This window comes from Oncorhynchus mykiss, chromosome 18 (assembly GCF_057628025.1).
Source record: "Oncorhynchus mykiss isolate SJ-2025 chromosome 18, ASM5762802v1, whole genome shotgun sequence".
In the NCBI taxonomy this organism is placed as follows: Eukaryota; Metazoa; Chordata; class Actinopteri; order Salmoniformes; family Salmonidae; genus Oncorhynchus; species Oncorhynchus mykiss.
Window position 1 is genome coordinate 33,800,001 of NC_143039.1, and position 14,129 is coordinate 33,814,129.

Sequence of the window (14,129 nt, forward strand, 5' to 3'; positions counted from 1 at the left end):
AGAGTCTCGGGGTAGTAGTGCTCATCCATAGAACCATGCTCCAAAAAGGAAAAAACTGATCCTAGATCAGCACATCTTACTCTGAGACACTTTATGAACACGGTCCCAAGCTCTAAACTCTCGCCACTCACCCATAACAGCTAGAGCCGTGGCTTTAACAAGCTCTTTCTTCAGGGTCTCCAGCACTTCCAGACCACTGCCGTCCAGACTACACCTGTTGATGGAGGCGTTGCCTGCACTGAGCCAATACAGCTTGTCTGACGTGTAGTCTATCGACAGGCCTAGAAGAGACATCATTGATTACAGTTATGATTGACATATTATGGGGGGGTTGCTGTCCTACCGATCATCTCACTCAATATTGCAATATGGTTTGTTTACCAGATAGTAGTACTACTGTTGTCATGCAATATACAATGGCAGAAGATAACTGGCACTGGCTACTAAATGTGGGTGTTTTGTACGTAAGAACAAATATTCAGAATTGTACATGTGACATTTACCAACGGGCTCTCTCTGGTTCTGGTGAATGATCTTGCTATTGCTTCCATCCATGTTGGCCACGTTGATTGTGTTGCCGTCTGTCCAATACATTTTCCTGGGAGGTAAAAACTCCATAGGATAACAGTATTTTCCATACAGAAGACCAACACAAAAGTGCATCATTTATCCTATCATGTAACGAGCATTCACTTGACTATATCTTGTTATACCTAATCAATATCAGATATTGAACTGTATAAAAGTACATACAAAAATGGAATCTTACCCTTTGGACGGATGTACGGTGAGACACTTGGGCTTCTCAATCCCGTGAAGCACAGAGGTTTTCAGGGACCCGTCTAGCCTCGCCACGTTTATCTGCGACTCGTCGCTTTCTGAACTAATCCAATACAGGTTCCTGGAGAGCCAGTCCAGGGCCAGCCCTCTTACATTAACAATACCTGCAAAAAAAAAATCAGATGCTGAAAGACGACATCAATGTGGCCGTGTTAATCTCTTCAACGAAATAATGTGCTGAGTTTATCGCTTGAACAACCTGACAAGTGGACTATGAAAGTTAGAACGGGTGGCTATGAAAAGGACATCAAATGGACGCAAAACACTGTAATCGTCTGATAAGACATTTACGACCAACATTTTGTTTCGTTACAGGAGTGTCAGAAAACCGATACATTTCAAAACACAGAGGTGAACATCTTTCTCTACCTCCGGATATGATCGTCTCTATTGCGGTTCCGTTGATGGAGGACCGTTTGATGGTTTGTGTTTTGACGTCAGTCCAGTAGATTCGTTCATCTGATGCATCGTAGTCCACCGCTGTGACATCGTCTATATCTGGGACCGTCAGGGCTGTGATCAGGTTCAGGTAAGGGTTGTCAATGTCCACGCCACGGATCTCTGTTCGCCTCACGTACAGAAGGAATCTCTTCAGTGCTGTTGAAGAACAAGAGAAAACTGGACATTGACATTGCTTTGCATAGCCTGCTTTCAAAGTTCAGAATCAAGCGGGTGTTATTCAGGGTTATGAGTTTAAAATGGCATGCTCTTAACAATGTCATTGTAGTGTGAACATAATCACAGTCTGTGTCAGATACCTTTTTCACCTTCTCAAAACAGGGTTTTGAAATGACTCACTTTTGATGGACACGCACTATGATGTATGAATGTGGAGGATTGTATGAATTAATGAATGGCTGGATAGAAGGAGCGATGGATGGGCGGAGAGGCTGATGTAAGGAGAGACCAACTGACAAACGGCTGAAGGGGTGAGGTTCACTCACTGAAGCAGGAAAAGTTGTCTGCAGATATCTTCATGAGGTGAGGGCAGGCACAGGACGCGGTGCGGTTGTAGTTGATAAGGCACAGATGGGAGCAGGGTCCACGACCACCATTCGCCTCGCAGGGATTTGAGGCTATTGCCGAGAGAGGGAGAGAGGGGAAGTTGTTCAATAATCAATTAGTCTGGTTTATTTTAACCCTCCTGTTGTGTTCGTTTCACGTTAATGAATTCTGTATTCCCCGGACCACAACGACCGCCCCATTATAGCTGATTATAAATTCATAATAACACATATATTATCAACTAATGTTGTGTTAGATCTTTTATCAACTTAGGTTCTTAGGTTAGGTGAACATTACACGTTTTGAACTTGTATTTGCCATTTATAGACCTCATTGACCTAAGCTCATACAACTCGCTTTTAAATAAAGAAAAAAACATAATGTATGCATTATTTTGACTGTAACAAATACTCAGATTTATCACAGACTACTTTCTCCTCTAATGCATCTTCACTGTCCGTTTCCTGACCTCTCCTCCTCACCAGTACTATGATCAAAGACATGATCAAGAGCCTCACATACAGTATATCGTTTGGTCATTGTGCTGCCACAGAATGAATTGTGAGCAAGGCCTCAAAAAAGCTTTATATACCAGAGCTGTTAGAAAAGTTCTATATATTATTGAAACAATGTTGCGATTGTTTGTGAGAATGCCAACAGGTGTGGTTCCCGTGGGGGAAGGATTCTATTGGGGAAAGGTTCCTGTGGGGGTTGCCATGGAAGCCAAGAAGGGGAGTTTTGTGTGTGTGTGTGTGTGTTTGCTCAAACACACATGCATTTGGGGGTCTGGGAGAGGAAGTGTGTCCATCTGATGAATGGGCATGTGCCTGAACTCAATTTTATAAACTAATTGTAGTCTCACCCATTCATTTCTAATGACCGGGAATACCACAGGTGTACAAAGATTACATAAAACACCCCAAATGTTATGAAAATATCAAAATGTATTGTGTGTATTCTGTGTGGACAAAGTCATGGAACCTAATGTCAATCAGATTAAATGAACTACATTTTTCAGAGAACAAACGTGTAAATCGGTCCAAATTGACCGGAACACAGCAGGTGGGTTAATACAAGATTCTGATACTCCTGGAAGAAAACATATTTGATTTGTGAAAGGCAGAGAGAGTCCTGTAAGTGAACCCTACTGCCAAAAGTCCAGACAGAGAAAATGAAGCCAGATGAACCAATTCAAGGGTTGCATGTTTCGTCACAATATTGTTTTGAATGTTCATTTTTGGACTGAGCATTCTACTCAATGCATTGTCAATGACCGCTGATGAAGATTTCATCCAAAGTGCATTACATTGCCTTGGAAATACAATGACATTCAAAAGGAGACACATAATTAGTAGGAAACCTGTTGTCATCATTTTGAAGTAGCAAGATTGACTTTAGATGCAGTTTAATTTTAGCTAGCTAACATTAGCATTGCTAGCTATTTTTGACAAACTTTGCAAGCTAATGACAACATTGCCATCTGTCTAAATTCAATTTGATGACATGGAAACGCTGGCAAAGTTGTTTCCTACTAAATATTTGACTACTTTAGCAACGTCATCGTATTTCCAGGCACTACAGTGTCATTTAGACTAAACAGTAGTCAGCCCCTGTCCAGAATGACTGGGCTTATCACCATTTTAGGGCAACTTTTATAGACCTATAGAGGGTGGCCTGAGAACATTCATAACAGTGGCATGACGCAACCAAGTGATGGAGGTACAACCTATGAATAGTGACAGTTGTTATGATGTTTTGTTTCCAGCATTAAGACAGAGAATGTCATTTCTTTTGACAAGCTAGAGCAGATGTCTTATCTCTCAGACAACGTTGGATATAGCAAGCGAAAAGTATTTTGTGAGACACAGATGTAACACATTGAAATGCAACCATACAATAAATGATTCCTTATGATCGAACCAAACAAAACTCTTCAACCAATCCAGATGGACTGAGGGTCAAGACAGAGAACACGCCACTCAAAACACGGCACTCAAAACACGCCACTCTCTTTTCAACCTTGTGATCTGAATGTTTGAGACAGTGCGGTAGCCTACCTTGTGGTTGTCTGCTGGGGTGGTATATCTGAAGGTCAAATGGCTGGGCGCTGGTTTTCTGGATGACTGTCACATTGGCCCCTGTCCACTTGTTAGCCCTGGCCAGAGTGTTGGTCCTCCAGTCAGTCCAGTAGACACTACCCCCGTAGAGACAGACAGCGAAGGGATGTGACAGGTACTCATGTCCCTTCAGAATCTCTATCATACCAGTCCCATCGTACAGAGCAGAGAATATGGCATCAGACCTGTTGAGATGAAAATAGATGTTTGTCTATTATAATAATTTGATTGCACCAGCAGGGTTGGGGTGAATTCCAACTCAATTCTGCCAATTCAGGAAGTCAACTGAAATGTTCATCAAAATTGGTATTTCAGTTGACTTCCTGAATTGATGGGGAATTGACCTCATATAGACAGGTATGTAACCCACCTGGCATCGGTCCACACGACCCTCTTCTCCATAAGGTCCAGAGTAAGACCATTAGGCCAGGCTCCTATCTCCATGTCTCTAAAGACAACATGGCGTCCTCCTCCGCTCATAGAAGCAGCCTCGATCCGAGGGAAGGTGGCATCCCAGTCTGTCCAGAAAATAATTCTAAACCACAAAATAATCAAATAAGAATGATCATCCATGTGTAATGGATTAAGGATGAATCAGAATCAAGTCAACCTCACCCTACGGTCATTCATAGCAAACCAGGATTATGTAAGAAATGCATATCCTTGTTAAAGGGTACACTCACTCACTCACTCACTCACTCACTCACTCGGAGAGAACTAACCCCTGCTCAGGATCCAAAGCGATGGCTCGTGGGTGCTCCATCCCTCCGGCGATCAGTGTGGTCCGGAGCTCCCCGTTTAGTTTGGCCACCTCTATCTGATCTAAGTTGCTATCGATCCAATACAGGTTCCCTGCTATCCAATCAACGGCCAAACCCTCCGGAGTAGCCAATCCATGTTGGACCACCACTTCAATCCCTGTCACACCTGTAAGGAACCAATGACAGTAAAAGACCAACACAATAACACATAAGAAGGCAAGAGGATGTGCTGAAACACAGGTAAAAAAAGGCTTAGGTTTAGGAAGTCTTCAGTGGAGCTAAAAGGAGAACTAAATATAACGAATGCAACACTTTCCCCACGACCTCAATTAAACATTGACAACTCAGCTTAACCAAAACACATTTCCAACCAAATTCTATGTGCTCCTACCAGCAGAGCCTAGCAGCTTCCCCCTGTATATCTTATCCTCAACCACATCGGTCCAGTAGAGTCGACTCTGATCGAAGTGGAAGTCTAAGGCGATCGTGTTCCTCAAACCAGGAACTAGAAGGCTGTAGTCTCGCCTGTGGAGATCGATCCTCCTGATCTCATGGCGGATGGAGAAGATGACGAATGCCTCAAAGGGATCTGAGGAAGGAGACAACAAATAAGTCAAGAAATGCATTTTTGACAATAAATATTGCATACTACTACAGATTCTCACACACATACAGAGAGAACTGTCGTGTTTCTTTGCTAGAATAGCAACTCATGTTCTGTCATAAAATGAGTACAGAAACCTTTGGAGGATTCATCTCCAATCGAAAGTGTAACATTTTAGATGGAAAAAACTAGCTTATTCAATACAATTGCCAGATGTTACATTAAATAACTGGGAGAAATTGATGAAGAGGAAAAAAAAAGGGCTAAAAGCTACTGGCGTATAAATGGCCAATGCTCATTGGGTACTGCTTCCAAACAATTTAACTACTATATAAACGGAATGTCCCAAATAACTGCTTTAGAATAGAAAGTACAATTAGGAATATAACCAATTTATCACATTGCTTTTTATCTGTTGGATTCAAGGCACAAGGGTAAGTGATGGCTGTCCCATGGAATATAATAATATATGTCATTTAGCAGACGCTTTTTATCCAAGGTGACTTACAGTCATGCGTGCATACATTTTACTTATGGTTGCTCCCAGTAGGTCAAATCCAGGACCCTTGGCATTGCAAGCGCCATGCTCTACTGACTGAGACACACAGGAACACAGAAATAGAATCGGAATTCTCATTTCTATGGGCTGTCATTGGGCAGTTCCATAGAGCGCAGGTATGTGTCAGAAATACTTATCAGCCATGTCACACAGAGCTTAACACCAGCTACCTGTACTCTGGCAGCTGTCCCCATCTAGTTCCAGCCTCCAGCCTGGGTAGCAGGAACACTTGACGGTTGCTTTGTACTGCTCACACACTTGGCTGCACTTGAGGTGCCTGGAGCAGTAGTCCAGGGTCTGGCACGTCCTGCTGTCTGGGCTAAGACTGAGCCCCGGCGGGCAGGAGCACGCCACGCCCCTCCCAGGAGCCACTGCACACTGGTGGCTACAGCCGCCGTTACCCAAAATGCAATCATCTGAGTTGGTGAAAGAAGCAGACGAAGAAAGGAGATGAGAGGAGAGCAGATTGATTCAGAGAACACAGACAGATGTATGGAAGGAAAGTCAGAGAGTAGTGATGGATGGAGACCGATGTACTGCACGTCCTCGTCGACTAGTGGCATAGGGGCTCAATACCCCACAAGAAAGTGAACACATCTTTCCTGACACATCTATTTTCACTTTTTTTTTTCTATAGACAAAGTGTCGTGTGGTAATCCCTGGGCAGGTCATTCGTGTGAACATAAGGCATTCATCTGGCCTAACCCCCATCAACATTGCCTAAGCCTGACCCCACTGCTACGATCATCTAGCCCATGTGGTCCAAACAAAAGGCTCGTCTCTGTCATAAACCATAATCCCCTTCACTATTAAATATGTCTCCTCTGTCTCTTCCCTGCTGTCTTTGGAGTGTTTCCAGAGAAAACTAAGGATCTTGGTCAGCAAGAGTTTTACATGCTCTTCAGTCTCAACAGCTTGTTCTCCCTGAGGTTCTCCCTGAGTTCAGTGGAGAATAAGAGGACAGATGGACAATGCCAAAGTAAGCACTGCTGCTCATTTACAACAGCTCAACACTGTCTGTCAACATACATTTTCTGGTCGGACTAGCGGAGAAAGCATAGAATGAAGTGAGAAAAAAAAAACGGAACAATATTTAATAATTAATTGAAGTGGGGACCGAGAGAATTGATTCAAGTGAGAGAAATAGGACCAAGAGAATTGGTGAGAAGTGATCTGAACAAAGGTCACACCACAGAAGTGTCCCTCGTCAGAGTGGTCAGAGCAGTCGTATCTCCCGTTGCAGATGCTCTCGGGAGGCAGGCAGACGGAGGTGTCGTTGGCACAGAGGTATCTGGGGGGCTTACAGGGCGACGTCTCACAGCCTTCCTCATCAGACAGATCCTCACAGTCATGGTCCCCGTCACACACCCAGCTCTTACTGATACACTTGCCTGTGTGGGGAGAAATAGAGAGAGATGGTGATGAGGCAAAGGACAAAATTGCAAGAATGTTCTAATTTTGTCCTTGTAAGAGAGATTGTGAATGATTACAAAACCCACATTTCAACCGTAAGTACAACAATAAGAATTGATTGTCAATTTTCTTGGAGAGATCGGAAACTATCAAAAAAAAACTGGTGAGAAAATGGTTATAGTGATACCCAAGACTAAACTGTCAATACCATCGAATGAAGCAATTCTGCTGAGTCTAGGTAGTTGGTGAAATGCTTCTAAAGTGATTGGAAATAGAAGCTTTTAGAAACAATTGCAGAAAACAGGAAGCAATTATTGGAAGCAGCGAGGTAAAAAGCACAGTCTCAGAGGAATCCTGAAAAGCGGAGGAATACAAGCCCTATAGGCATCAGAAGAAAGTAGTGTATGGAGTGAGAGGCAGCCCACCTCAGCTTTAATCTGTGTTATTGATGAGGAAACCCTGGAATAAACATGTGGTTTGCAATGAGGCCTAATGAAAGGCTATCTATCTGTCCCAAATTGCACCCTATTCCCTATATAGTGCACTAGTTGTGACCAGTGCCATATGGCTCTGGTTAAAAGTAGTGCACTGTATAGGGAATAGGGTATCATTTGGGATGTCTCCTATATATTTTCAAAGGCTATACTTTGTCTGCCTCAGCATAAGGCCGTCAGCTTAGTCTGGACAGACACAGTGAATACAGATCAGAGCTGAGTCTGCCAATTATTTCAATTCAAACAACAGTATGTTGATCTATTGTTGGAGGTATGTTCTTTCTGTTCGCTTTAATTTGGGAGTGTTTTGGAGTGTTTCACAAAATACTGCGATTCCAAGCTAGCATCCTAATGAAGCTGTTTCAGAATCCACGCTGAGGGGGGGGATCTATTTTAACAAACATAACGCAATGGTGAATCTTAGCGCTGGCGGTAATCCGTTATAGCCAAGTTCGTTACATAGCCTGCTCCATATTTGCTAAACATGTTGAATTTTTTTTTGCATTTCACACTGTATTATTTGCATTGCTTCCATATGGAAATACATTGTTAAACATTTTCTACTGCATTCACTCGGATATAGGGGCTATCCCCACTGAGCATTGTAGTCTGGGCATGGACATGCCAAACGTAGTCAATACGCAAGATTAAAGATTCACTGGGCTACTTTACTAAGGCCTGAAAAGGCTGTGTATAATTCTTAGCAAATTTGAATAAAAATCTAAACAGCTTGTTATAAATAGGCCATGTCTCAATACAGGTACAGGCACACTGCTCCCTGTCGGCACATAATACAGGCAATTTCGACTGTTTTACGTACATCCAAACGTTTCACAGTAGCTGGATAAAGATCCAATGTAAAGAGAAGGGGGGGGGGGGGGATGTCCACTCACTGCTATACTGCTCGCAAATGTAACGTTTTAGAAACATCATGGAACCATCTTACAGATCATATTTGCACTTCTCCAGAAATGGCATTGTATTCAGTCATGTACCTTCTCACCATAAACGCATGGACGGTGAATCTTTATAAATGGTTTTGTTTTAATCTAATTAAACAAAAAAAGAAAACAATATCTCTAAGTCGGACCGGGGTCACGATATCATAAATCGCTTCTCTCGTTCCATGGCACTGTGTGCACACTTAAGCCTCAATGTCTTTTAAGCATCACATTCACACGTCTATACAAAATACTAGGCCCCGGACAATTGTATCGTCGCTTATATGCGAAGGAGATTCTCCCCCCCCCCCAAAAAAATTTGCATATGCATATTGTTGATATGGCATTATAGGAGGTTTGAATAGTTTGGAGGAGCGACCGTCTTTGGAAATCGGACGCTGTGGGCTCTTTGAAAATGGTGTTGGATAGCCGACTGAAAAAGCGAAATGAAGTATACAGGTATGTGAATTGTGAATAATGACATTTTATAGAATGTTGCATGGTAAGTGAATGATGCATATTAAGACTTTTAACACCGTGAGACCAGTGAACTAAAAGCCAGAGGCTTTTCCCGTGTGAATTCTCCACGTTAAGACCAATGATATACAGTGCCTTGCGAAAGTATTCGGCCCCCTTGAACTTTGCAACCTTTTGCCACATTTCAGGCTTCAAACATGAAGATATAAAACTGTATTTTTTTGTGAAGAATCAACAACAAGTGGGACACAATCATGAAGTGGAACGACATTTATTGGATATTTCAAACTTGTTTAACAAATCAAAAACTGAAAAATTGGGCGTGCAAAATTATTCAGCCCCCTTAAGTTAATACTTTGTAGCGCCACCTTTTGCTGCAATTACAGCTGTAAGTCGCTTGGGGTATGTCTCTATCAGTTTTGCACATCGAGAGACTGAAATGTTTTCCCATTCCTCCTTGCAAAACAGCTCGAGCTCAGTGAGGTTGGATGGAGAGCATTTGTGAACAGCAGTTTTCAGTTTTTTCCACAGATTCTCGATTGGATTCAGGTTTGGACTTTGACTTGGCCATTCTAACACCTGGATATGTTTATTTTTGAACCATTCCATTGTAGATTTTGCTTTATGTTTTGGATCATTGTCTTGTTGGAAGACAAATCTCCGTCCCAGTCTCAGGTCTTTTGCAGACTCCATGAGGTTTTCTTCCAGAATGGTCCTGTATTTGGCTCCATCCATCTTCCCATCAATTTTAACCATCTTCCCTGTCCCTGCTGAAGAAAAGCAGGCCCAAACCATGATGCTGCCACCACCATGTTTGACAGTGGGGATGGTGTGTTCAGGGTCATGAGCTGTGTTGCTTTACGCCAAACATAACATTTTGCATTGTTGCCAAAAAGTTCAATTTTGGTTTCATCTGACCAGAGCACCTTCTTCCACATGTTTGGTGTGTCTCCCAGGTGGCTTGTGGCAAATTTTAAACGACACTTTTTATGGATATCTTTAAGAAATGGCTTTCTTCTTGCCACTCTTCCATAAAGGCCAGATTTGTGCAATATACGACTGATTGTTGTCCTATGGACAGAGTCTCCCACCTCAGCTGTAGATCTCTGCAGTTCATCCAGAGTGATCATGGGCCTCTTGGCTGCATCTCTGATCAGTCTTCTCCTTGTATGAGCTGAAAGTTTAGAGGGACGGCCAGGTCTTGGTAGATTTGCAGTGGTCTGATACTCCTTCCATTTCAATATTATCGCTTGCACAGTGCTCCTTGGGATGTTTAAAGCTTGAGAAATCTTTTTGTATCCAAATCCGGCTTTAAACTTCTTCACAACAGTATCTCGGACCTGCCTGGTGTGTTCCTTGTTCTTCATGATGCTCTCTGCGCTTTTGACGGACCTCTGAGACTATCACAGTGCAGGTGCATTTATACGGAGACTTGATTACACACAGGTGGATTGTATTTATCATCATTAGTCATTTAGGTCAACATTGGATCATTCAGAGATCCTCACTGAACTTCTGGAGAGAGTTTGCTGCACTGAAAGTAAAGGGGCTGAATAATTTTGCACGCCCAATTTTTCAGTTTTTGATTTGTTAAAAAAAGTTTGAAATATCCAATAAATGTCGTTCCACTTCATGATTGTGTCCCACTTGTTGTTGATTCTTCACAAAAAAATACAGTTTTATATATTTTTGTTTGAAGCCTGAAATGTGGCAAAAGGTCGCAAAGTTCAAGGGGGCCGAATACTTTCGCAAGGCACTGTATAACGCAGTGTACCTTGCAGATGATTCATATCAATTCCACTGAACTATTGGCCCAATAATATTACCTTATACACACACACACACACACCTTATTCAACTTACTTTGCTAAATCTGCAACTCCCGGTGCCAGATTGATTTACCACAACCATGTGGAACTGTTTTAGGAGTCACATTAAATACCCCAAGTGTTCCCATTTTACTGTCATGTCTACGTCATAAAACATAGGAGAAGTCTACAAGATGCCCTGCGGATGTCATAAAAGACATGAAAGGTTCTCTGGCTTTTTCTCACCATTGTGTGTGAATGCTAACCCTATAGGCTTATATCAGCTTCCCAATGTGTCCCTGTACACCAAGGACACAAATGAAGACAATTTGAGGGTAATAACCAGAGATAAATCAAATAAATGTGTGTCTATGGTAATAACTGAGAGGTCGACATTAAAAACATGGCCGCTGAGATTTTACAGGTGAGCTTGGTGTGTAGGTCACAGTAGCTACAGTCCAGATGAAACCTCGATGAAAGCAGTGTAGCTTTCGACAGTTAAACATGGGTATTTAATTATAGAGTACGCGCTGCATTAGAGCCACAGAGTGTGCAGCTTTTCGAAAGTGTTTTCGCAGCAGCCTCAGTACCGTACCTGAGGTTTGACAGGTGAACTTTGCGTGCGGGTCGCACATTCTGCTGGTGCCTTCACAGTCTGCCTCGTCACTCCCGTCCTCGCAGTCCTTGTCCCCGTCACACCTCCAGCGCTCGGGGATACAGGTGCCACCGTCGTCCCGGCAATGGAACTCATCTCCGCTGCAGTCATCAGCTGATACCGAGGCTATAGGAGAGACAGAGGTCACAGAGATAAACATACATTTGCAAGTACGGAGTTCAGGTAGGGCTCCGCACTTCAGCAAATAAAGTACTTCTTTCTTGGGTAAGGTCTATTTTTACAAAGACAGTTATTGTACATCTCAAACCCATATTCCTAACTGCATCCCTTGAAGTGTGATGAATAGCATCCCCATTTCAAAGACTATATTGAGCATATTCCCCAAGTCCATTACACCTTCACAGATCTAAGACTTCCATCCAAAGGGTGTGTGTCCCATGAGGCAGATAGAAGAGTGAGAAGTTAGTGTGTTTTTCCTCTCACCTGTCCCAGAGCATGTGGTGTCCTCATCACTGTTGTCCCCACAGTCATCGTCCCCGTCACAGGCCCAGTGGTCAGGGATACACTTCCCACTGGCACACTGGAATTGGGCACTGGAACAGGCATGGACACAACCCACCTCGTCACTACCATCCCCACAGTCATCATCTGGGTGAGGTGGAAAGGGAGAGAGGGAAAGGATGGGGAGATGGGAAAAGGATGGAAGACAGGGGAAATGAAGGGGAGAGGGGGAAATGATGGGGAGAAGGGAAAAGGGGGGGAGAAGGGAAAAGGATAGAAGAGAGAGGGAAATGATGGGAGAGAGGGAAATGATGGAAGAGAGAGGAGGAACAGACAGAAGAGGGGGGGAACAGACGGAAGAGAGGGGGAATAGACGGAAGAGAGGGGAACAGACGGAAGAGAGGGGAACAGACGGAAGAGAGGGGGAAACAGACGGAAGAGAGATTAAGAAACAGTGCAAGAGTCACAGCGTGGTTCAGAGAAAGTGAAATGTGTTCATCCAGCAAGCTGCTTCCTGAGAGTGCGGTTCCATCCCATGGCATTTTCCCAGTAAGGAAAACTGGTTGAAATGATGCTGTTACAACCAGATTACAATACATTCTGTTTGTTGTAATGAGGCCATTTCCAATCAGGCAGTTTTTCACACTGAGATAGAAAATGGAACTGCAAAAAGAGAGTGTTCACAGAAAAGTGCCACTCACCTGAGTCACAGTGCCATTTCACGCTAATGCACCTTCCATTGGAACAGCTGAACTGTGTGAGGGGCTCACATGTGGGGAAATCTGTCAAGAAAGAAAGAAGAAAAACAGTGTTATTGTTGTAATACAAGAGGTTTGGACTTCAATTTGGGATTTTTTTCTAACAAAGCACTTTTGATGACAGGAATTGATCGATTTTCAACTGTCCAGAAACACATAGGCCAGTAATTTACACAATGCATGAACTGAAAACCTCAGAAACAGTGTGGGTAAACATATTTTATTGTTACACATTGGATGCAGGAGACATTGGCACAGTTATGTGAGTTGGCATTGCCTTAGAATTCTGAAGTTACAAAAATGAGAGTGAGCGAATTGCAATTACTGTGAACACTGTCTGTCTCTGCTTGTACTTGTGAAGTGAAGCCGTTTATAAGTAGCACCAGAGGTAACAGAAAAGTATCATTCACAGCTAAGGTTCAAATTGTTCTTGCTGATTGTTTTTGCAGACTGTTCTACTGCCTGTTACTTTTCCCTATTATCTCAAACTTGTGTAGAAGGTGATATCAGATAATTACTTTACTTTGGCTTTAACAACTGTGGTGATGGTGATACACAGTACTGTTAGATGTATCCTCGCCAGAAGAGGGTGTATTTCCACTGTGGGATACTTGACCTGGGAAAAGGTCATTTGGGGTTCATGTGCTGGTGAAGTGGCTGTCTTTGAACCTGTTTGAACTTGCATTTGTGTCTTCATTGACATTTTCAACCTCTCCCTGACCCAGTCTGTAATACCTACATGTTTCAAGCAGACCACCATAGCCCCTGTGCCCAAGAACGCCATAACAACCTGCCTAAATGACTACCGCCTAGTAGCACTCACATCTGTAGCCATGAAAAGCTTTGAAAGGCTGGTCATGGCCTTCATCAACACCATCATCCCAGAGAAAAATGTGCAGTTTTACAGCTAATTTCCTGCACATCTACACATTTTGCCATAGGATAGAGAAAATTGTTTCCGTTGTGAATATGATATCTGAGTAAGAGTGACTAACAAAATCCATGAGGCCCTCCGGTCGGTAATTTGACGCTAGACTAACTTACCAATATAAAAACGTTAGCTGACATGGCTAATTGTGTGACTGTCAGTGACTGACATAACAAGAGAAAAATAGCTGATGCACAAATTGCATCTTGTGTACTAACTCTCAACAGTAAGGGGGGGGGGGGGATTGAGTCAGTTGCCAATCCCAGATCTATATCTTTGAAAGCCCATGCATGTTTCAGAGAAGGAA

The 14,129-nt window shown here is 42.9% G+C and overlaps 1 protein-coding gene across 1 annotated transcript in view; it reads right to left on the reverse strand.

The window, feature by feature from the left end:
• lrp1ba (low density lipoprotein receptor-related protein 1Ba) overlaps positions 1–14,129 on the reverse strand; it is a 202,551-nt gene that overhangs the window by 101,144 nt on the left and 87,278 nt on the right. Inside the window, exons 18-31 of the mRNA XM_036952429.2 lie at positions 12,838–12,918; positions 12,119–12,283; positions 11,615–11,800; positions 7,077–7,277; positions 6,057–6,302; positions 5,115–5,312; positions 4,685–4,889; positions 4,333–4,497; positions 3,903–4,147; positions 1,785–1,916; positions 1,210–1,437; positions 770–944; positions 504–598; positions 132–281 (exon numbers count right to left, since the gene is read on the reverse strand). Coding sequence (XP_036808324.2) covers positions 132–281; positions 504–598; positions 770–944; positions 1,210–1,437; positions 1,785–1,916; positions 3,903–4,147; positions 4,333–4,497; positions 4,685–4,889; positions 5,115–5,312; positions 6,057–6,302; positions 7,077–7,277; positions 11,615–11,800; positions 12,119–12,283; positions 12,838–12,918 — 2,472 coding nt within the window. The remainder of the gene's footprint in view (positions 1–131; positions 282–503; positions 599–769; positions 945–1,209; positions 1,438–1,784; positions 1,917–3,902; positions 4,148–4,332; positions 4,498–4,684; positions 4,890–5,114; positions 5,313–6,056; positions 6,303–7,076; positions 7,278–11,614; positions 11,801–12,118; positions 12,284–12,837; positions 12,919–14,129) is intronic.